Raw genomic sequence first — 24362 nt, 5'->3', positions numbered from 1 at the left:
AATTTTTATTTTATTTTTTCAGTGGCCTCGGGGGCTGTAGGCCTGCTCCCGGGGTGGGTGTAGGATCCGCCGACCGTCCGTGCCTGCCTGGCTGCGGCTGCTCTCATGAGCAGCCTCGGGGCAGATGGATCCCAAGGAATATAAAAACTTAAATTATCAAAGCTGATGCCGTATGATGGGAAATGATACCGGGTCTGTACCGCTCCGATCCTAACCTGCTCCGAGGTGGGGATGAAAGTGTGATTATTTACAGTTATTCTTGAGTTTTGATTTATTTTAAAGAAACAAAAACCCCAAGGGAGGTGTGGGTAATTTCTTTTACGTGCACAATTTGTTTATGAGCGCGCCGGTCTCGGGGGCAAGGTTGTTTAAACAATCCGATGTGGATTTGCCTGCTCGCCTGAATGCGTCCAAAATTCTTCTCACTTTACTCATAATTATTCTCCTCGTTTCATGATAATAGCTCCAATGGCCTCTTTGTCCTCGGCCGTAAGCAATCAGCACCTTGGCACGGGAACACCTTGTGATCCAAACAGAGCAGACGGACAAAAGATGGGCGGACGAAAAGCCACGTCAGGAAACGGGGAGGGTTTTGATTTGGGATTTTTGATTAGTTTTAAGGCCCCTTTGGTCTCGGCCGGGGCTCTCCGGAGCGCAGGTGTGCGCAGGGCACTGGTGCCCCGAGATTCCCGGGAGAATTAGGGGAAGTGGGGAAAGGATGGAGGCGCCCAGCCCCGGGGCCGCGCAGCATCTCGGTGGGCTCGGCGCTGCCGGTCCCCGCTGCTGCCCCCCGGGAGGAGCCGCCGGCTCCCGGGCACAGCCCCCGCTCTGTGGCGTGTCACGAACTCGTTGGCGGTGCATCCACCGAGATGATGTCGGAATAAATGACAACCCGCGAACAGCCGGGAGCACCCGGGCAGCTAACGGGGGTTCAGCCCATCAGTGTTTCACAGAGCGAGTGGCGTCATTTTAAATTGAAGAAACGTGGAGAAACCAGAACAAATCCGCGCGAAACTGCTCCGTACAAGTCGCAGTAACCATATGGAAGAGGTTATGTGGGCAGGCAGCGAAGTACAGAGCATAAATTAATTCGTTGTTGTCGCATGCAGCGGTGAGCAGTAACAGCGAAACGGCAGCAGGACTCAAATAGCGCTGACAGGCGCAGCAGGGCGGCCTCGTGTTCTCCACAGTTCCCTGAATGCCTCCACCTACTCCTGCCTCGATATTTAATTCAAATTACCGGGCCGGGGTCCCGATGGGCCGGGGGTCCCTGCAGCCGCATCTGCAGCCGGATGCGGAGCCCCTGGGGCTGTTCGCTGGCTTTGTGGGGGCCGTGGCTGCGGGTCCCCCACGCGTGTTGCGGGACCCGCGAGAGCTGGAGCCCGGAGGGCGCGGGGGAGCCCGGGGCCGGGGGAAGCTGGCCGGGCACTCGGGCCCCGACGGCAGCCGAGCGCTGGGACTCGTCCCCCCGTGGGCTGCGCTCACGGACGGTGCCCGCAGGTGACTCTCGTGGCCGTCCCATCTTGCTTAGGCCTTAGGAAAGGGAGCCAGGCAAGAGCCCGCGGCTGCTCCGCTCTCCCCTGCGCATCCCCCGCAGCAGCCGGGAAAACGGGCAGAACCCCCTTGTTTTGGTCAAAAATCGTAAAGAAGGAGGCTGAGCTTCCCCTGCCCCGGGGATGAGCCCGGCGCCCGTCCCTCTGCGTGGGCTGAGCCCGTGGGTGCCTCCCGCGGACACCGCCCAGGCCCGGTCACGCGTGTGCAGCTCCTGCCGTGGGCAGGGGCCGAGCCCACCCAAAGCCGCCCCACGCCGTGGGACCCCCGGCCGAGCTTCCGGAGCTTCGCCGAAACGATCCCCCTGTAATCCATTAGTGCCGACATTTTCGGGAGGGATTGGAGCTCCCGCACACGAATCTGCCTCGAAGCGCGTCAGCAACGAGCAGGGGCGGCTCGTGGGTCTCTGCTGCTGTGCGTGACACAGGCTAAAGGGAATAGAATGAATCACGTTGTTCGTGTAAATGATCTAAAAGTGCAGGGAAAGGCTCCGCTTCGGGCTGGGTTTTGTTCCCTCACCAGCTCCTTTGAGACGTTTACACCGCTTTGGCCGAGGTCGGGAGCTGGGGGCATCGGGCCTGGAGGCATAGGGCCTGGGCCCCTCCACGGGCAGCCCCGGCCCGCACCGCGGCCCCCGCCTGCCCTCGGGCTGCCTGGGCTCCTCCGGCCCCTGGTCACAGCACCGGGGCTGCCCTGAGGGCTCCGAGCCACCGGTGCTTCGGGGGCGTGCGGGCCGAGAGGCTGGGGGCCTCCGAGGGTCCGTGTGGCTCCGTGGCTCCGTCCATCAGTCGAGGCATCCCGGAGCCGTGGTTAACCCGTCGGGAGAAGGGGATGGGGATGAGGACTGGGACGGGAATGGGAAAGGGACTGGACGGGAATGGGAAGGTTGGTGTGGGGACGGGAACGGGGATGGCGATGAGTATGGCGACAGGGACGGGGCTGGAGCCGGGGCCGGGGATGGTCATAAGGATTGGGCCGGGGCCGGGGCCGGGGCCGGGTCTGCGCTTCGGAGGGGCCAGCGGCTGTTTGGGGGTCTGCTCTCCCGCAGCGAGCAGAACGGGTAATTTGCTTTATATGGCGGAGGATCAAATGCCGGGCTGTAACCCCCCGCTTCAGGTACTCGCCCGCCCCGGCCCCTTCCTTCCTCCGCAGCCCCTCCCGCGCCCTCCCCCGCCGCGCTGACGGCCCCGCCGGGGCCGGCCGTATAATAGGCCGCCGCCGCGGTCCCGGGGCGGAGAGACAGACGCTGCCCGGTGCCGCGCCCCGTGTGCAGGCGGCGGGACGGCTCCGGGCCGCCGCGCTGCTCAGGGCGCCGCGGAGCCGCGCAGGGCCAGGGGAGGGGGCGGCGGGGCGATGGGCAGAGCCCCCGCTGCCCGGCTGCCGGCCGGGGGCTGCGCTAGGGCGGCCCCCGGCGGCCGGGGGTCCCCCCGCGCCCCGGGGGCGGCGAGGATGCAGCGTCCGCTGGAATTGGGCGCCGCGCGCTACTTCCCGGCCGAAGCCTTCCCCGACCACCGCTCCCACCGCTACCGCAGCTTCATGATCGAGGAGATCCTCACCGACCCCCCGGACGCCAAGGGGGCCGCGCCGGCCGGGGAGCTGCTCAAGTTCGGGGTGCAGGCGCTGCTCTCCGCCCGGCCCTACCACAACCACCTCGGTACGTGCCGGGGAGCTCCCCGCGGCTGGGGGGGCGGGCTGGGGGCGGCAGGCGGGGAGGCATCGCCCGCCGATGGTCTCCAGCGCCTTTGGGAGCCGGGTTCCTCGGAGAAAACCTTGTGAGTTCTGCCTACAAAAATTGCTGCCGGGCTCTGCCGGCCCTGCGCATCCCCGCCGGCTCCCGCCGCGCCGCCGGCGCTCCGACCGGGAGCAGCCGAGTGTTCGGGGCCTAAAACCCAAGGAAGCGGCTTTACGACTCCAGCGGCCCTTGCTCAGAATGGCCTTTGAATTTCAGGGAAGGAAGTTGTTGATAGTTCTGTTTTGGGGTTTTCACCCGTGTTTTTGGATGAGGTGAGAATTGCTGGAGATAAGCAGCGGGATCTGTGCGTGGCTGTGAAGAGTGGCAAGGGGCCCTGCGGTCACAGATTTAGCTGGAAACCCGACATATGTGTAAACATAAAAATATATAATATAACGAGATATTATATTTAGTGTATAAATTTATGCTATGTTTAGATGATAATAATATAGAAGATGGAAGATACAACATTTAGTCCATATTATAATACTTACATGTTTGGGGTCTTTTTAAAACGGGTGCCAGCATGCTCTCTCCTGTCGGATAAACATCCAGGACAAATACAGCTTATTAACATATTCACATAAGGTTTGGGGGTTTTTTAAATTGTTATTGGTTTCATTCTGATTGTTTGATTTTTTAGGTGGGTTTTTTCTTTTGGGTTTTTTCTTTGTGTGTGTGTGCGTGTTTTGAAGTTTTTTTAACGCTAGTGTTTAATATATTTTGAAGGCCATTACTTAATATATTTTAAAGGCCAATATTTAAATGTGTGATGGTGAAAGCTTTCACCTCCCAAGCCATCTTCATCTGCGGAGCCGTAGCCCCTTATCCATAGACCTGAATGGAAAAGGAGTATCCCAATTTCTTTTTCTGCGTTTAAGAGAAAAAGAGGAAAGCGTCAAGGCCCTGAGCAAAGGAGCAAAATGCATTAGAATATCTAGAAATAAGTATTATTTTCAAGATGAACTATTCAGAACTACTCGGAATAGCGGATCAGATAAAAGGCTCTTTACATCCCTCACGGCTCAGTTCCGCAGGGATAAGCGGAAGCAGGATCGGACCCTGAAAGGAGGGAGGCGATTTCAGCGCAGGCCGAGGAGAAGACCCCGCAGAGACTCCCCTCGAGTCCTTGTCCCGCCGTTGAGGTGGTCCCTGTGTCGCTGGCGGGGAGGACGGGCCGAGCAGGACCGAAGTCCCCGGGCCACCCGCGGGCCCAGGCCGGGGAGCGGAGCGGGGGCGCCGGGAAGGACCCGGCTGGGCCGGGCCGGGCCGGGCCGAGCGGCGGCCCCAGGCCGCGGGGAGCAGCATCCTCGGGCTGGCTCGATGTCCTCTCCCCGGGCGCTCCTTCATAGGCTGCGGTTCACGGAGAGGGATAGAAATTATTATCAGGTCAAAAATACCCTGAAAACTTCTAGGAAGGGAATCCTGGGACCGTGCCCGGCCCCCGCTGCTCGCCGAGTTCATCCGGGTCCGGCAGCTATTGGGTGACACTGAGGCGAACGCTTTTGGGTTGCTTTGAACTATTTTCACTTGTAACCCCCGAGTAATTCCGTAATTAGCATCTGCTCGTTGAAGGGTAAAACATGTCCCTGCACCGCGGAGGTGGCGGGACCCGGGGGACTCGGGACCCTCGTCAGTGCCGAGAATGGAGGAGAAGGGGCCAGGGTTCCTTGCAGGGGCTGGTCCCCGGGAAGCCGGGGCACCCTGCAGCCCCGGGGGTCCCTGCGCGCTGCCGGCGCTGACCGCCGCTCTCTCCCGCAGCGGTGCTGAAGGCGGAGCCGGCCGCCGTGTTCAAGTTCCCGCTGGCTCCCCTGGGCTGCTCGGGGCTGGGCTCGGCGCTGCTGGCCGCCGGCTCGGGACTGCAGGGCGGCTCCGCCTCGCCCCATCTCCCGCTGGAGCTGCACCTCCGCGGGAAGCTGGAGCCGGGGCCCCCGGAGCCGGGCAAGGCCAAGAAGGGCCGCCGCAGCCGCACCGTCTTCACCGAGCTGCAGCTCATGGGGCTGGAGAAGCGCTTCGAGAAGCAGAAATACCTCTCCACGCCCGACAGGTAGGCGACGGCCGACCTCGGACCCGGGACGCGACGCGACGCCACGGGACGGGGCTCATTTTGCATGAAAAACTCGGGAAGCTGCAATCCGAGACGAAAGCTGCCGGCCTGACCTCCTCTCTCTCTCGCCCGCAGAATAGACCTGGCCGAATCACTGGGGCTCAGCCAGCTCCAGGTGAAAACCTGGTACCAGAACAGGCGCATGAAATGGAAGAAAATAGTAAGTGTTGCTTAACAGTCCGGCCCTTGGGCGCGCCGTGTCCGCGTTCGATGGGGCATCGAGCCCTGCCCTGAGGGCTTCGTCCTTCTGCATATCGGCCCTGGGCTATTTAGTGGAACATTAGGGATGATGATGATAATAATAATAATAATAATAATAATAATAATAATAATAACGATGAGGGTAATATTAATATGCTCCTGGTCCAGCATCTCCTGGGCCTCGGCCGGACCCCCTTCCCGGTCCTGTCCGAGCCCTCCCGCTGTACCGCTCGGCCCCGGGGCGGAGGGCGGTGGGCGCAGCCCGAGAGGACCCGCACCGGCAGCTTCGCTCCGGGGCACGGGAGAGAGAGGTGTTCCTGCGCCCCGGGCTGATGGCAGCACGGCTTTACCGGGGTGTCCCCCTCCTCCGCCCCCTCCCCGCCTCGCAGGTGTTGCAGGGGGGCGGCCTGGAGTCCCCCACCAAGCCCAAGGGCCGCCCGAAGAAGAACTCGATCCCCAGCAGCGAGCAGCTGTCGGAGCAGGAGCGCGCCCGGGACGCCGAGAAGCCGCCCGAGAGCCTGGGCTCCCCGGCCGAGGTCAGCCAGGAGGAGTGAGGGCAGCGCCCGCCCCGCCGGCCCCGGCCGAGAGGATGGAGGGCAGCTCGGACAGTGGCTGCGGCCGCCTTCGGCCTCGGGACATTTGGACGCTTTGACCGGCCGCATGCCGGTCTCCCCCCGCCCCGCCGCCCCTCTCCGCGCCCGCGGAGCGCCGCGCCACGGCCGCTGTGTTGTGCGATGGCCCGAGGGGCCAGGAGGACACTGGATCCCACCTTCCACATCTACTCGCTGTCTAAAACCCTGTGGTGCCCCTAGTTATTCGAAAACTGCATTTTATGATCAGTTTTATTAATGCGAAGATATTTACTTTATTTCAATAAAGTATTTTATGAACTATTGCTCTGAGTAACTTAATGCTTTGGGGTTAACTTTTTAAGAATTTGTTATTTTTTCCCCGACGGAGGCAGGTTAGAAATTCAAACCCAAGTTCCAGGCAGATCTACAGAGAAAGTGCAAAGCACAGTGGTACCGGGAAGATTCTCCCATCGTTTTCCGGGACCGTTCGGCTACCGTGGCCGGGAGAGGCCAGAACCTCGGTCTTTCCTTTGGTCAAATTCGGATCCTTTCGGATTTTAAAGATACGTTAGTTGCTGACAAATGATTAATTAACTTCCTCACTGCACATCCTAAATGGTACTTTGAAAAATTGCTCTTCATGACCTGCTGCGATGTAGCACGAAATCTTGGCGCTTTGCTGTTCGGGTGTAGGTTTTTTTTAAAATTTTATTTTTTCGCTTGTTTTCCCCGAGTCCCTTCTCCACGTTTTCCGCTGGGATGTTAAATTATAGAGCATCCACCGAGACATGCAATTACTGCTATTCTGAAAAAAAAAAAAAAAAAAAAAAAAAAGAAAAGAAAAAAGCAGCACCGCAGGGAAGGGCGAGAGGCGGAGAGCGAGGGCCGGGGAGCGGCGGGACAGCCCCGGGCCGGGCCGCTGCTGCGGGGGCGCCTCCCAATTAACGGCGGTAATTAGCGCTCAGGGCTCGTCGGTGCCACCCTGCCCCTGGAGGTGCCCTGCGGGCCGGCCGGGCCGGGTGCGGGACTCCCTGGCCCCGGGCAGCGGCTCCGGGAGGCTCCAGCCCGTGCTCGAGGCACGAAGGCGGCGGCCCGGCGGGAGCGGAGCACAGAGACAACATCGACGGGCTGTAACTCAAACCAGCCCCGAATCGCCGTCGGCGGAGCCCTCGAGGTGAATCTGCGCTGAACTCCTGACGGTCGTTCCCAGTTTTCCTCGTTTCCCCTCTCCACGGCTCCGGCCCCGCTGCCAACCACGGCCCGGCTCGGGAGGTGCCCCGGATTCAGCCCGGGTTAAATCAGCTCCCGGGATAGCGGTGGAGGATCCGGCCAGTGCTGGGTAAACAGGAAACATCTTCGTATTCTTACACTGAAACGATTTAGATATTTAACCAAACAATTGGTTGGAAGTGTTTAATTTAACCTGGGGATGAAGATGAATGCTGGGAAGAGGGAAGGCGGCGGCGGGGCTGACAGAGGCGGGGGTGTGCGGGATCCTTCGGCGCGGGCAGGACACGGTGGGCGTCTGGCTTTGTCACTTCTGGCTGTTGTTTCTGGTGCTTTCAGTGCGTGTGGGAACAGCACCCGGTTTTAATTAAAAGGGAGATTCGCAGGCACATTAACCTAAACTAACAGAACGACAGGCTGTGTCCGTCACCGGTGTCACACAGAGGGCTGGAGTAGCCGGGCTTCACTCGGTGCTAGAGCCTTCGCGAGAGAATGTTAATATCTTCTTTTCACAGTTGAGTAAGTGACGGCGAAGCCATTACTTTTTCTCAGATCATAAGGTGATTATTTTTTTTTCAGCACACAAAGGTGTTAAATAGGGAAAGTTTTTGGGTTTTTGGGGGGTTGGTTTTTTTGTTTGTTTCTCTCGTAGACAGGCGAGAGAGGCGTTTGGGATGCTCCGGTAAGCTGCTTTTCTGCCGGGCCGGGGCCGAGCAGCGGGTCCGGTCCTGCCGGGGGTGCCCGGGGTGGCGGTGCGGGCGCAGGGCACGGAGTCCCCCGGTCCCTCTGCAGCGCCGGCCGCGCACCCGCGCAGGGGCCTCGCTCCGCGGCTTCCACGCAGGACCCAGAGGTAAACTTCTTCTTCTTGTGCCGCGGCAGGAAAAGCTCCGAGGGGGCTCGGGGGAGCCTTCTCTTCCTGGCAGGTGCCCGAGAGCCCCGTCCCGCGTGGGGCTGCCCCGCGCCCGGAGCCTCCCTCGGGCAGGGCAGCCCCGGTGGGGCAGCAGCGGCCCGCGGCCGGACAAGCCCGGGGCACCGGGGCGAGCGGCTCCCGCAGCCCGTGAGAGGGGCACGGAGCGGCTGCGGGTGTGCTGGGCAGGAACACACGGCACCTCCGAATGACGGGCTCCCCGCGGCGCCGCCTGCCCAGCAGCGCCTTAGCCGCGATTTAACGACCAACTTTTGCTTCGGGAGGAGCCGCTTCCAGCCCCGAGCGGGGATGAGCCGGGCTGGGGAGCCCTCCCGCCTCCTCACCGATGCTAAGGAAACCCAGGGTCCTCTCAGGCACAGAAGAAGCCTGTTAGAATTATCCGACAATACAACTGACTCGTGGGATTTTTTATTGGTGGGTTTTGTTTCGTGTTTTTCTTGTAACATGTATGTATAGTACACACACACACACACACACACACACACATATATTTAGATTATTTTATGTTTTTACGATTTTATATATAGCTTTCTGTCAAAATTTAATTTCCCACAGCTTCTCCAGGTAGGCTGCCTGCTGGGCTGGCCAGAGTGATAGCGCCTGGGAGCCAGGAGCAGAAGGGTCCCAGCTGAGGTGTGCTCAAATGGATGGGGAGTTCCTGCCCACGGCACGGAGTGGAATGAGATGATCTCCAATGTCTCTTCCAGACCAAAACATTCTGAGATTCTCTGATTCTGTTTGAAAAGCAAAGGCAAGCCCCACCAGCGGTCAGTGACAGCCCTTCCAAATGTGTTTGATAACATCCCAAGGCATTTTACAGCAGGGCTGGCCACTCACCTTGACCAGCCTCAATAAACCTCGCTGGCCAATGAGCCACAACAAGGAAATTACAGCAGGCCTCACCTGCACACAGGTTTAGTGCTGATGGATAATTTTGGACAGTGCAGCATAATTGTTCCACTTTCTAATTACCTTTTACAGCTGTAATGAACCCGTGTGATGCTGCTGGGCTGCGACGGGCAATACCCACATCCACAACACTTCAGCAACAGAGCTGGGGCAGCCCAGACACTCGGAGATGTCCAGCAGGAGGGAGCCCTGGGGAAGATCGGGATGACTTCAGTTCAGTGCTGCAACCTCTCAGAGCCCTGTTCTGCCTGTGGGAATGATCTCGCTCTGCAGCTCCCCAAAGCTGCTGGAAAAGCTGCTCCCTCACCCCGAGAGTAGTTTGCCAGTGCTGTATAATTGTGGGGCCAGTAAAGTATATTTATATATAAAATATATTTGTGTAGCTAATATACCTGATGTTTATTCTCTGCCTCTGTGTAAATAAGCTGTGTTACCGTGCACATTCGCTCTGGCAGAAATGCATCCACACTGGGGAACTCCACATTTTAATTACACCAGCACAGGTGAAACAGCACATGTTTTCTCTGAAAACAAAGTAGAAGGGTGTAGATTGAAGGCTGGAAATGTGGGTCCTTCCATGTTTGAATGCTACTTGGGTCACAGGTAATCAGCAAACGTTTCTATGGTTTTCTTAACAAAAGTCCATTTAAGGTGAGTTTCCAATTCAAACATCCTAAATTCCCTTTTTATGAAGCATCTCAAAGTAACCTGAGAAAAGTTCTGCTCTTTCATCAATGTCAATTTAAATATAGCTCCGTGGAGCCGGGGGATTTGAAGATTAATGCCATGGGTGTTTATTCAGAGGCAGTGCTTGCTCTGCCAGGAGCAGACCGACACCAGCATGGGGTTGTGAGGGGCTGCCCCGCTGCTGGGGAGCAGTGGCCTTGTCCTGACTCTCTGCTCCACACCTGCAAGAAATGGGAGGTCTGCTCTGCCTTCCTGGAAGAAAAAGTTGATCCTAGAGCAATGCTTTATGGGCACTTCTCACAAAAAACCCCAAAAGCACAGACTTGATGCTGCCTTTTCCCCTCCAGAGGGCGGGGAAGTGTGGAGGGGGTGGAGTGGGGATGTGGATGGGGCAGTGCAGTGGGATGGGGAGGGTTTGATGGGGAATGGAGGGGGATGTGGGAGGATTCAAGAGGGAATATGGAGGGCTGTGAGGTGTGTGGAGGGATGTGGGGATGAGAGAGGAGTAGGGATGCAGGGGGCTGTGGAGGATGCAAGGGTATGTGGAGGTGGGTGATAGTGAGAGGTGTGGGGGGATGCAGGATGCAGGGGTGTGTGTGGGGAGATGTGGGGTGAGGAGGCTGGAGGGGGATGCAGGGAGGATGGAAGGGTGGGAAGTGAGATAAGGGGGGTTTGAGGGGATGTAGGGAACATGGAGTGGGATGTGGGAGGATGCAAGGGCGTGTGTGTGAGGCTGTGGGGTGGATGGGGGAATGCTGTGGGGCTGTGAGGGAGGGGGTGCAGGGAGTTTTTGTGGGGCATGGAGAGGAGGGAAGTGGATGCTGGAGCCTGCACCCCACCGGTGCTGATAAAACACCTCACCTAGCACCACGTGTGAGTGCTGAGCTGAGGCTGGGGTGGGTCAGGCCTTCTTGGATTTGGGCAGAAAAAGTTAACATCTACCTGGGACTTTTCCTCACCAGTTTGGTCCAAAAGGGACCAAATAAAGGGGTTGATATGACCTCCTGACTTCAGTCAAATTCTCCGCAGCTCCTTAACTAACATGTGATGTCCTGTTATTAGATGTTTGTCTTAAGCTAAATGTTGGCTTGAGGTCATTACACACATATTAAATTTGGTTGTTTCAGCTGACTTGTAGAGTAGATAATATCTAAATGCTAAACTCCTGATTCCCTGAAATTTTGCCCAGCAATGTGTAAATAAAGTTCAGGGCAAGTTTGCATTATCCACACTAACACAACTCTCTGTGCTGTTATGTCTGCTTGGCTGAGCTTTGCCATGAAATCTGTGGGAAATGTGCCAGAAGGAAAGCTTGGGGACAGGGATGGTTACCTTTAATGAGGCTGGTGATGACCACTGGGTCAGCAGGCAGCAGTTTTCATGGCTTTAAAAATACATCCCCTTCTCCATGCAGTTCTGTGTGGATGGAAAAGTCACGGCTGTTATGGGCTCATCCGTTTACAAACAGAGTCCATTAGAACATGATTATGTACAACATGGGCTCTTCCTCTGCAAGATCCTCAAATCCATTGTTTATCTTGCACCTATATTAACAAACCGCAGAATAAGCTCGTGGTGTTTTCAGAACATGTTTCTTTTTGGGATGGGAATGTGGGAACTCTCCAAAATTGAAATGGTACATAAGGCGAATGAGTAAGGGACAGATTTGTGCCTGAAGTCTGAGTATTAGCTGGAATGAGGAGATTCCACTTTTTCAAAATTATTTTCCCCTCAGAGATTTCGTTTAGAGAGCACTGGGCAGAGCACACTTGCCCTCTGAAAAGACATTGAAGTCAGAGGGTTTTATTCAAATGCAGGATACCACTGGAGGAGGAAACCCCTGAGTTATGTTGAGGAGTTTACCTGCAGAGTTCAAGTACAGATGTGCTTAAAACACCGTGTCCCTGCTCATCCATACTCAGCAGTTACTCAGGTGTGACCTGCAGTGAGAAATTACACAAACCCCACTAACTGATGGCAATTGTTCCCAGCCTGATGTTTCATAACTGCCCAGCTGAGAGCTCCCTTGCACAGCATCCCCAGCCCTCAGAGATATCCTGCCAGCAGAAGGCAAATAAAGGGTAAACAGAGCCTGGAGCAGGACAGGCAGATGTGCAGCAGAAAGCTGCGTGCCCTGGGAACTCTGACGTCTGTCTGGAGACATGGGGCTACAGTAACTGGGAGAGGAGAGCCTCAAACACTGCACCGGGCCATTTTACATAAATTACAGCCATTTTACGTGCATTAGATTAATTTATTATCAATTATCCTCTCCAACTCTCAAGCTTTTACTTTGTGAAGAATGAATATTTTGTCAGAGAAGAGTTCTGGGTAAAAATCTACATGTGGCAGGAGATGTCAGCAAAGCACAAGTCTGACTTTGGCTGGCAAGGAAGGTGCTCCCAAAAAGCACCTTTTTTCACCACAGCGAGGTCTCGGAGGGAGAAGCTGGCTGTCCATTTTGAGCTATCAGGCTTTTCCTTCTCTGCTGCTTGACAAGGTCTTAGAGAGATCCCACACTGTTATTGCTGCTAGAAACACTTCCTAAGGTATTTACCAAAGATTAAACACAAGGAATACAAGTCCCAAATATTTTCAAATTATATCCTCTCTTAATTGTATAATTTGCTGAACTATGGACGTGAATAACATCTTGTCTGTGTCAAAATAGCTTTTAGTAGATGTTTAAAGAAACGAATAATCTCTGTGTGTTGTCCTCTTCTTTTTGTAAAAGTGAGAGCTGGGTTGCTGAATATTCCCATTTATTGAACAGAAATTCTCATAGGGCCTGTTCAGACTGTGCAAAATGCTGGATGTTTGTGCCAGTCCTTGCAGATGCTCAGAGCCTCCTCTCATTCCAGCTCCCTGAGGCTTCGTGCTGCCACAAGTAAGGTTTAAAGGGCCCTGTAGGGTTTTTTGAATTCTGTGGTGTGCTGTGAACTTTCCACGTTAATGAGTGTGTAAATATTTCATATTCAGATTTTGTACTGTTAATTTTAGAAGTCACAGAGTGCTGCTTGTTTCCTGGCGTGTCTCACTGGGCAAGTGTTCGTGTACAGACCGTGCGTGTAAAACAGAACAGGGCATGTTGAGCTCAGTGGTTATTTGAAGTTAAAATTCCTTATTCACCAGTATTTGCACTAGTAAAGTACAAGTGTTCAAATATTTGCAGAAAGCGTCTGTGAAGCAGCTGTAAATATGGCTGAATTTGCTTCTGAATTCCAATGAATATTTGCAGATTTTTGGCTGAGCTGTAATGCAGGTAATGCATGCAAGGGGACAGCTTTGTAGGTGCCAGTGCTCTACAATTCCCAGCGTGCAAATTGCAGCTAAGCCCACTGGATTTAACTTTTGTTAATTTAAGGGGAAAAATACAACCTGGTTTGAAAAAAAAATCCCCAAACAAACCCCTTCAAGAAAACACAGGGAACATCAGAAGCTTTAGATAAACACACACATTAGTGGTCTGCAGCTTTCACTGGCTCCTGCTGAAAAGTAAGCAGTGTGTATTTAACTCTTTAACTCCCAAGTGGCAGGAGCAGTACGCAAAGGCTGCAGGAGGAGCTGCTGCTCAGGGCTCACTGCTCAGGGATGAGTCCTGCAAGTCAAGGTCTCTTCCTGAGGCTCCAGAGAGCTCCTTCACCGGGTGGAAGATAAGGAATTTGCAGTAGTTTTCAGAAAACATCATTTTAGCCAAATTTGGTGTTTTCAGCGTGAAAATGGGCTCAGCATGATCAGGACTCAGGAAAGAGTACTTGGGTCCAAAGGGATGTGGTTTGCTAAGGTTTGGAAAGCTTGGCAAGGCTTGAAGAGCTCCGGTCACAGCCTGGCATCCCCACTCCTGGGTGCTGCAATGTCAGATGGGCACAGCCATCCTGTCCTGGTCTCTTTCTTGTGTTGCCATCCTTTTTCCTTTTATGAAGGGATTGATAAAAGCAGCTGACATCCTGACAGACCTTTTTGTGACCATATTGAGATATGAGCTGTTGGCTGGATGTGGAGGAGTAAATAGTAAGAAAAAGTATTTCTTCGTATCTATATTTTTCAATTCTCTACAGTCCCTCACAGTGTCTTCTCCCAGATGAGACAAACTCCAGAGGAGATGCTATCCCTGCATGAATCTGGAAGAGTTATGTTTGGGTTGGGTAAGAAAATACTGCCTTTATAACCAGAGAGCCCAAAACTGGCGGCACCCAAAACTGGGTCAAAGACTGTCGAGTTTTCTGACCTATTAACATTAAAAACCCCGCCGTGTTTTCTTAGGCTCGGATATGTGCGCTCTACAAAAATTCTCTTCTTGGACCTTACGTTTACAGATCTCACAATTTCCAGGTGCGTTTTTCCTGATGATATTTTTCCATTGGTATTCATGGTCAGCGTGTCCTTAGTGTCCACAAATTCTCCCCAATACACATTCTGTTCCTGCATTCAGTGCAGGTGAAAGCTCCAAGGCCAAGCATAATTTCCAGGGTCAGAGATTTTATAAATAGAGCTGCTGTACCTGGGAGATGCAACATCTCCTCCCAGGAGCAAACTGTAGTTTAATCCTGAATCCTTCTGTGAACAGGTTTTATCAAGAGACAAGAGGGTTGGAGATAAGGGTTGCTCTAGAGAATACAGGTTTTATCCTGTTCTTTTCTAATAATAAGGTTTTTCCCTGCACTGCTTAAGTTCTTGAGCTGGGCTTGGCACAAAATTATTGATTATATTTGGATCCCTTGTGTTTCTGTTTCACTGCAACCCTTAAGAACTGACCTGTGATTAAGAACCACTTCAACAGTTAGAAGATGCACAATGAGAAAACTCCAGAGACTTTACAGTCTGGGTTGTGCTCCCCTTTCTTCACTTTGATCCTTTGCTTTCCATCACTTGTTGCTCGAGGATTTCCCGAGGCACAGGTGGACATGTATAATAGGCTCTAGCAAGCATTTCTTGTGTTTGTTTGTCATTTTCAGCCAAGTTGTCCTGGGCAAGGTGCCAGATTGTCTGGGAACAAGTTCTGTTGTCTGTGCAACGCATGAGGAGCTACTTCCCATTGCTTGCTTTGCTGATTTCCACCAGTAATTTCACTCGATGCACTTACCCTGAGTGTTGGCACAAGCATAACAGCCTCTTTTCTTTCTTCCCCATGCAAACCTTTGTTTTATGGAGCTCTGCCATCATTCCCTCAGTGTTTTCCTGCCTGCAGGTGATACCTGCTGGGCTGTGCTGAGCTTCACTCCACTCTTTGGTCTGAGGAGTGATGGGTTTAATTTCTGACTGAAGAGCATCAGTGACTTCCCTGTCCCTGGCAGGGGTTGGAAGGAGATGATCTTTAATGTCCCTCCCAACCCAAGCCATTCAGTGATTCTGTGACTCTTTGCAGGCATGTGCAGTGCTTTTAAAGCCAGACCCCAGCACGTCCCATTCTGCCTGGTGCTCTTCCATGTCTTCTATCAAGAGGTGTTTCAGAGTCCTGGATGCACATGCCCGGTATCCCAAATTCACTATATCAGTGTTTTCAGAGTGAATCCCAGTCCTTGTCATCAGGTTGCCCTCTAATGGTTTGCTCAGAGCACTCTCAGGCTTTCTGATGACCCGAGGAACTTTTACTTTGATTCCCACGGAAAAGGCCTGAATGTTTTATTCCACGAGGTTCTGGAATGGGCAGCGGAGCTGTGCCGTACAGAGGGAAAGGTGGAAGCCTCCACAGAGACTGTGGTTGCAACCCTGCTCATTTATAAAGCTGGTTTTGATTTCTTTTAATTAACTGTACATGTTAAGAGCTGACACTCATAGATGTCAAGGTTTATTACTGAAGAGTGTTTGTAGACTGTTTAAAAATTTGGATTGAAAACAGCAATAACGAGAACTCTTCCTGTATGTCTAATGTTTCATCCTATCCCTGATGATTCCCTGTGAATTCAGAGATGTTCTCTAAAGCCAAATGGCACAAAACCCCCCATGAAAACCAAGCAAAAGGGAGAAAATATGGATAAAAGTTTCTTGCATTGGTAAAAGTGAAAAAAATTCCCTCCAAATGTTTGAAGAATGTTGGGGGGTTGTTATGATTTGAATTTTTAAAATTTTTTAAAAAAATTTAAATTTTTTTAGTTTTTGTTTTAAACCGAGGTAATATGATGCACTAAAAGGAAGATGGGAAGTTTCAGCCCATTGGAGTTCCTTTCGTGTTGGGTGTTTAGTGCAGCATTGTTTTGAGAAAAATAAACTTGGGGGGTCTGGCAGTACCCTGTGCTCCCCACAAATCCCTTCTGACTGCACTCAGGTAATACGTCCAGGCTGATTTTTCTCAGAAGATGTAACTGAGGATCTGAGTTTAAGGACGAAATCTTTTTTCATTTTAAGAGTGCTGAGGCTGCTGGACAGCAGAGCAGAGGCAGGAGCTGTATTTAGGAGCCCTGGTGCTGCATTGAAGGTGTTTTTGAAAAACTGAAACTTTTCACAGCAGTACAGCTCCACTCCAGATGCCCCACGTGTCCGGGGGAAGGCTCCGAGAGCACGGCGTTCCGGGAAGTTTTGGTGCTCTGGGCACTGACAGCCTTCATTCATTTGCAAGTGTCTGGCCTTGTCTAGAGAAACAATCCTGTGGTGTCTAAACTGGTAAGCTCAGCTCAAATCGTGGATGGGAGTGGTGTTGGGAGGCTAAAGGAAGCAGAAGGAGTAAGTAAGGATGGCAGTGCTGTGTTTATTTTTATTTAATAGCCTGCATAAGTCTCAAATCAGCTGCAAACATAATCCAGAGTGAAATTTTGCAGTTCAGGGATACCCCAAAGTGAAGCTGGATATTAGTGTACAAGAAAAGAAGGAAAGAGGGAAGGGGGGAAAAAAGGAAGAGAAAGACTCCCCAGGAGTTTAAAGTGGGATTCTGTTTGTGTTGGATCCTTGTCCTGTAAGTGCAGGGCACTCCAGTAACCTGAGGGATCAAAAGTGCCCTCAAGCCCTTAAATAGATGACTCGGAAATACTTGAAATGTGTTTCATTTTATGGTAAGTTTAATGTTTCTAATCTTGGTGCAATTTACAATTACAATAAATATCACAAAAAATTAATGTGGCCACTTCAAATACAAAGGAACGACAAAGTGTAATCTGAGAAAATGTTATCAACATGCAATTTCCTTAACAAAAACATCAATGTATCATTTCAGAATGCCGAGAAATATTTATCTTTTGGGACAGCAAAATCATTTGCAGAATGTTTTAACTGCTAAATAAATATTTTACTGGCAACTTCTGAGGCATCATAAATGCAGTCAATATAAACAAAGCAATGTGGAAACCAGCTCCAGCCTCAGTTCAAATGGTGGCTGGATGGTTTGTGGCAACACAGGACTCTGGGATGCATTTGGCTGAGCCTCAGTGCTTGGAAAGATCTGATTTCTTCCTGCTATTATAAGCAAGTTTGCTTAGTTTATTTGGAAGTTCTGGCAGCAGGAGCCACAGCGAGCTCTTAGGAGTGGTGATGCAAGCAGTTAGCATTCAACTGAAACTGGCTTTTAATAGTTAAATTTGATTTTTTAATTGAATCCAGTGCCTATGAAAGCTACGGGATTTGCAGCCTTGGAGGGACGGTTTGTCTGCGTGGCTGCAGAACAGGAACACCAAGGCTGTGGGGACTCCAGCCTCCCCAGGGGTCTGGCCGATGTTCTGATGCCCTGTTAGCCGCTCTCTCCCCTCCGACTGCCCAGCTGGAAGGGCACTTTGCAGGCTGGCTCCAGAGCTGCATTTGGAAAGTTCTCTGGAGACAGACCAGAGACTTGTTCCACAGTGCAGTTGAAGAAAAAGTTATTTTCTCACCTGGAGTCTCACTGCTGCCCTTGTTCCCAAGGAAAACACCAAATCTTAGACGGAGCTTTCCTTTTTGTGTGGTTATTACTCAGCGCTTGCCCCCTCTCAAGTGGTGCTCCTACCCGAGTCAGTGACAATTGTCTGCTTCCCAGTACGGCTGCTCGTTCGGATCTCTGTGCCATTGCTTGTGTCTGGTGTGGAACCGTGCCCCACTTGCTGGAATATTCATTGAGAAGTGTCATCTGTGTGTAACTGCACCCTTTGCTGTTGGTTTGATGATCCCCCTGGAGACCTGTGTGTGCTGATTGACACATTTGGTGTGGCTGGGAGAGACCATTCCCAGTCATGCCATGGCTCAGGAAAAAGTTGGGGACTCTGGAGGGACTCCCGAATTTTGGGATGGCCTGATGATGCAGCAGCAGTTATTCCACAGGTGGTGGGATGGGCAGTGTGAATGACCCTGGAAAGCAGCATGGACTCCCCCAGGCCAGCAGGGAGAAGCCCCGGTAGATGCTGGAGCAGCAGGAGCAGGGGCTGGTGGCTTCCCTGAGGCTGCTGCTGCTGCTGTAGCTCCTCGCCAGGAGCGGGCTGGGTGCCTGGGCTCCTCTCCCGGTGGAGGCAGGAGTTACTGCGTTACTCGGTGATATTCCTGCAGCCACAGGAGACACCGCCCCATTTGTCATGCAGGTGTTATTTGTCCCAGTTAAAGAATGTATCTCGGGCACGGATGTGCTGGCAGGGGGAATACTGAATGGCTGCTCTTGTTTCAGGGCTCCACAAGTGGGATTTTCCACTCCATCTGTAATTGTTCTGTGTGAGTTCCTGCAGTGGGATCCCGCTGTGCTGCCAGTGCCTGCCAAGGTGCTGAATGCAAAACAATATCACATTCCAGCACTTTTACTTCATGGAGCGAGCAGTTTCCCCCAGCACGAGTGAAATCATCAGAAGAATGCTGTGCCAAACAGGGGAAGATGAGCACACAGCTCATTTCACAATGCATCTTTCAGGTGGGACAGGGAAATGCATCTTTGTGTGTTCATACTTGTGTGAAAAACTGAGGCAAGAGAGTTTATTTAGCCCCAAATCCATTCAAATAGTGTATATTGCTATATTTCTTGGTAGTAACTGCAATTTAATCCTTGCTTAAAAGGATTTTTTTTTTTGATTAATTAAACACACAGGAAGAAGCCAACAATACTGTTCCTCACAAAAGAAACAGCTATTTTTAGGCATTTGCTTAAATTTTAGGTTGCTTTGTTCCTGTTAAATCTCGGCCTTTACTTTGGCAGAAATCCCATTTTAAAAGCACACTCTCAGGTTTGGGGATGTCAGCAGGACTCAGGGCTTTGCACGTACTTGAGGGCTTGTCGGAAGAAGTTTTAGGGAAGGTTTTTACAGGATTGGGGCCATCGGTGAAGCTGATTGAGCCCTTTGCCTTTACAGGATTTAGGATGACATTTAGGGCTAGATTGGCTTTATTAAATAACAGCTGGGTAAGGTGTGTGACTTAGGTGAATGAAAAGTGCCATAATAGGAGATTCTGGTAATTGCACTGAGCTGGGTGCTTTTCTTATTGTTCCAGATAGTTTTAGAGTTCGTGTTTATTGTAAGTACTGGGAAAGAGATTTTAATTCTCTTTAAGAAATGGTATTTGCATGTCTTAAGAGCTTGAGCTTCAGCTGTTCTTTTCATTTTGTACTATTTTCATTCAGTAGGACTCCAAGTGAGGTGCAGAAAATGGGATTTACATGTGCACACAGGCTGGTGGATGTGGTGTTATCACCACCTGGACATCTGACTGCAGCTTGGGGCGATTACACTCAGAACTCCACATATTTTTCCCTTGAAACAAAATATTTGCAAAGTTGGAGAGAATGATGAATAATTTGCACCATTTAAAATGATGATCTGTTTCCTAGCTAAATCTGGCAATTTTAATAGGATTTTGGGTGCATAAATATTTGGATCTTCTGACACGGGCAGGTAAATTTTTTGGCCTTTGTCATTTGAGCCTTCTATAATGCAAAGGTTGTTACCTGTTCACTGTGGCTCCCTGTAAATAAAGTATCTGGATTTAATACTGTAAATATTAAATATTTTTTAATATTCTAAATCTTTCTTTCAAGTTGATGCAGATGAAATGAATCTTTATTTTCTTAATAAAGTATTTTGTTGCTGCTAGTATTTAGGAATCACCAATCAGAAAACAGTGAATCCAAGAAGTACAGGGCACTTGTCCTTGAGGTTTTTAGTCCTGGGTTTGGGACATAGCAACAAGCAATTAAGCGAAAGTTTGAGTTTATTACAAAAATCCCTGGTTTTGACAAGGAAAATTGCTGATTTCTGAGGAAATTAAACAAGAAAACAGATTTCATTAGATTGGTCACCCACCTAAGTGTGTGTATGGTGAATTTAAGGAGAAAGAGAATTTGTTTTCCCTCCTGTTTCCCTCAAACCTGAAATACATCTCTTCATTTCTACTCAGATATCACACTCAATAAAACCTCTTTATGTGTCAGGGACTGAATTTCTGAATGGCATGACTTGATATAAGGTACCCAGTTGTTATTTCCCACTGGTTTTAAAACTGCCAATCCCAGCTCAAAATCAGGACTCAAGCCCTGGGTATCATTAAACTGGTTTGAAAAGAATCACATAACTTAATGAGACTGTAATTGTTTTGCTTGTGATTTTTAAATTGTGTTTTTTAAAGCTTCTCTGTGCTCTTACTATTCACTCAGCCACTGAGGGTTAGGAACTTAAAGCCTCAAGTTCATTTTATAAATAACTAAGAAAAATCCCCCCCACCCTCATTACCATGAGATTCAAGGTAAAAGATGACAGGAAATATTGTGCTAGTCCCTAGGAATAAGAGAACTTCCTCTTTCATCTGAGGTCACATTAGAAATTACACTATGAAAAGTGTGATTAATCAAATATGCAAATCTTTCTGTAGTTGTACAGAGTGATGGGGGAAAAACCCCTTAAATTTGCTTTTAAAATACATCCATTGTTACTCCGGTGTTTTATTTCATTTTTGACTTTCCACTCCCTGGCACTTTCAAGTAAAGCCACAGTTTATCTGCGCCAAGAGGGAGAATTCTTTTGTGCTCAAGTTCATGAATTCTTCTCTCCTGAAATCTGCCTAATAATGGCAGAAATACATAATTGTGGGAGTGTTGAGAGGTTTTCTCTGATTAACAGGTGTAAAATGTTCTGTGCTCCAGAGGTAGGAAGCACTGTAAATGTTTACAGTGGGTTTTTAAGTTGTGCTTGGTATTGATGTTGGAGGTGGTGTCAAAAGAGAGGCTTCCCTGAGTGCTTCTGAAATTCATGTTGTCAACAGCCCAGAAGCTACTTTTAAATACATTGTGGAAATCTGACCTAGTTCCTCCCTCAGCAGCTTGCAGAATAGAGTAGGATTAGCTCACAGTAAATTTGGCTGCACAAATAATCTGGTTTTATTACAGAAATTATGATACCTGCACCTGTATCCTGTTACTAAAGAGTTCTGAAGTAGGAGGAAACCAGCTCATGGGTCAGTTTGTGCAAGTACAAATTTAAATTGTCTTTTCTCTCTTGGCAGGTGGTTAATGCATAGCATTTTCTGGCTGGTATATCCCAACCCTTTCACTTTAAACATTGTATTTATCAGCTCTTTATTAAATATACAAAACAAGACCACACTGGCCAAAATCTGTCACAGCACATTTTGTTGTCACAGTGCATTTTGCTGTGTGCTGAGGAATGAGAGTCCAAGCCGCAAAGTCGGCTCATTTCACCCTCAATGGCTTTTTAAAAAGCTTGCAGCTTAAAATAATACGTTATTAAGGTATTCAGACTTGTCAAAATTAATAATTAATATCACTGTATGTTCCCCACACATGCACAGAGCCTTTCACTCCCTCCCCTTGTCTGTATTCCAGCCAAGCAGCTTCGAGCCGTGGCCCTCTCCCGTGGCAGGAGGGTGCCTGGGAGGCAGCTCGGCACTGCTGCCTCTTGGACCAGGTAAATGACCCATGGATCTATCAAAAATAATATTAAAAGTGCAAATTTTAAGCGGCAGAGATATACAAAACTTAAATACTGGCAGTGTTCACTGTAGATGATATTTGTGGTTGTCCCCCTTTGCTCTGCATTGGTGCAGCCTCGAGTCCTTGGAGCAGTTTTGGACACCACAACGCAAGAAGCCATTAGACAGTGTCCAAAGGAGAAACACAAGGATGGGGAAGGGTCTGAAGGAGCCACACGAGGAGTGGCTGAGGGCTCTTGGTTTGCTCAGCTGGAGAACCGGAGACTGAGGTCAGAGCTCAGGGGGGCTGCAGCTCCTCCCGAGGGGCAGCACAGGGGCAGCTCCGATCTCTGCTCCCTGGGACAGGGACAGGACACGGGGGAACGGCTGGAGCTGGGCCAGGGCAGGGTTAGGGTGGATATCAAGAAAAGATTCTTCCCCAGAGGGTGCTGGGCACTGCCCAGGCTCCCCAGGGAATGGGCACGGCCCCGAGGCTGCCAGAGCTCCAGGAGCGTTTGGACAGCGCTGCCAGGAATGCCCAGGGCGGGATTTGGGGTGTCTGGGCAGGGACAGGAGCTGGACTCGATGATCCTTGGGGTCCCTTCCAACTCAGGATACTCCATTGTTCTGTGATTCTATGATATTTTTTGTAAGCAACTGAATTATACTCAAATGAGTTTCCTGGAAAAGCTGGATGCTCTGAACTGCTGTCTCAATGCTGGGGTTTTTAACCTTTTATCCTTTCTGTATGCAAATCCTCCTTGTTAGTTAACCTGAGGATTAAGGGATTTACTTTATGGGTACACTTAAACTTATTTTCCAATGCCTAACTTGTCATGGGAATTTTGCATTTAACTGCAGCTCCTGGAAATTTCCTGCACTTCTGCATCTGTAGGACCACAACAAATGTGGCCTCTCTACTGCCACCTCCCTTCAGATAACGTGTCACATGTAATTCCATAATAAATTACTTACTTTTAAGGGAATCAGCAATCAGAATTTAAGAAGAAAAAGGGAAAAGTGTGGGTTTTATCTAGTATAAGCCTCAATTTCTTTGTCCTACTTTTGTGAATAATTGTATCCTTGGCAGAAATACACGAATCAGAATTGATAATTTAGGATACAGTTGATGTCCACTGATTGGGAGTCAAATTACTAATGAGTCCATGCTTTACTAGGAGTTGCTAAAGTATCACTGTCTCCCCCTCTGCTCACAGTGGTGTCAGATTTGGGAGCAGAAGTGCCAGGTCCATGACTGCTCCTTGCTTTCTCTGCAGCTGCACCAGACTGGAGGCTCTGGAGGTTTGTGTGCAGCTCCTCTTTGCCCTGGACCCCACACCCCACAATAAATGTACCATTTTTGTAGGGCCTGCAAAAATCCCTGTACACCAGAAAGGGAAAGGTTAAATGTGGCTGAGGAAGGCTGGGTGGGGGAAGCCAGGAAAGCCATTCCCAGTCCAGAAAACTGTCCAGCAGTTAGTTCTAAGGAAGCACATTTGCTTTTTCCCTCACCTTATAATGGGTGCTGGTATTAAGGTGGCTGCATTGCAAACCCTGTCCAGATAATTTGGGCAGGGATCATGCTAACTCTAGCAAACAGTGCTTGGGGCCCAGAGAGATGCAAAACATTTGTAAAGAGATTTTTTTGGCTAAGCTCCTGCAATTTGGAGACTATAGAACACAAGCTTTTGGGTTGCAATCTAAGAAGCATGCCTTTAACATAGAGATTGTGTTTCCTAAATGTTGGAATACTCTTACTGGAAAACGCAGCTTTCAGTTGGCCTGCTTTAGGATTTTAAGTTTAGACAATACAAGCTTTGAAAATCTATAGATGTGTGTCAGAAAAGACAGAAATTGTGGTTGTGGTTGTGGCTGAGCACGAAGCAGAATGATGGGTAGTTTAGCCGGTGTAAATTTATGGCTGGGACAATTTACATTGAGAATAAACAGTTTAATGGATAGCTGGAAGGATTAAAGGATGCTCAATCCATCAGATTAAACATGTCATTCTTGCTGGTGGATGGTGCCATTATCTCACGGGGAAATGAACATTCTTTCAGAGACGTTTTTGCCGTATCTATTGCCCAAGGCTGCCTTAATTCCCCCACTGATACCTTGGCCCTGCTGGGATCGGGGCAATTGACTTCAGTGAGTCAGAGATTTCTCCCGTTATCTCCGTGTGTGTGAAACCGCGGGGGCTCAGCTGCCTGCAGCTATTTCCCTCTGAACCAGCAGAACGAGCCCTGGGACACGGAGCCCGGAGGCTCCCAGGGGGAGGCTGCTGCTCCGGTTTGCGGGTTCCGTTCCCGACTGCGCGGAGCGCTGCCGGCAGGAGCAGCGGTAACTGCTGCTGACACCCCGCCAGCCCCACCAGAAATCAGCCTGCTGCGCACTTCTGTGAGGCTGGGGTGCCAGATAAGGAAAAGCAATGCTAGTTTGGAAAGAAGACATGAAGAACAATTTTCCATGGATTGTAAGGAGTGAGGTGGCCCTTAATTTCCTCCCCAATTCACCCAGTTCAAAAATAGAAAGGTTGATTATATATATTTTTTTTAATATTTGTCAGTTTTGTTAACCATCAGTCTGTAGACTCTTATTCTTTCATTAGCTGATGCAATGCAAGAAGAACCTTTTTCTTTTTTCCTCGAT

At 50.5% G+C, this 24362-nt stretch overlaps 1 protein-coding gene across 1 annotated transcript; it reads left to right on the top strand.

The window, feature by feature from the left end:
* Positions 1-2891: 2891 nt before the first annotated feature.
* BARX1 (BARX homeobox 1) lies at positions 2892-6485 on the top strand. Its single transcript, XM_039559144.1, has 4 exons — positions 2892-3205; positions 5045-5330; positions 5466-5550; positions 5981-6485. The coding sequence occupies exons 1-4, from the start codon at positions 2905-2907 to the stop codon at positions 6143-6145; spliced, it is 837 nt and encodes a 278-aa protein (XP_039415078.1). The 5' UTR covers positions 2892-2904; the 3' UTR covers positions 6146-6485.
* Positions 6486-24362: the final 17877 nt, after the last annotated feature.

This window comes from Corvus cornix, chromosome 12 (genome assembly GCF_000738735.6).
Source record: "Corvus cornix cornix isolate S_Up_H32 chromosome 12, ASM73873v5, whole genome shotgun sequence".
In the NCBI taxonomy this organism is placed as follows: domain Eukaryota; kingdom Metazoa; phylum Chordata; class Aves; order Passeriformes; family Corvidae; genus Corvus; species Corvus cornix.
This window is presented reverse-complemented; position numbering and strand designations above follow the sequence as displayed.

Excerpts from the sequence above, each read along its gene's own strand:
- BARX1 (XM_039559144.1), top strand. The coding sequence starts at position 2,905 with ATGGGCAGAGCCCCCGCTGCCCGGCTGCCGGCCGGGGGCTGCGCTAGG. Across the intron at positions 3,206-5,044 it reads GCCCTACCACAACCACCTCG|CGGTGCTGAAGGCGGAGCCG; the intron begins GTACGTGCCGGG and ends TCTCTCCCGCAG. Across the intron at positions 5,551-5,980 it reads GCATGAAATGGAAGAAAATA|GTGTTGCAGGGGGGCGGCCT; the intron begins GTAAGTGTTGCT and ends CCCGCCTCGCAG.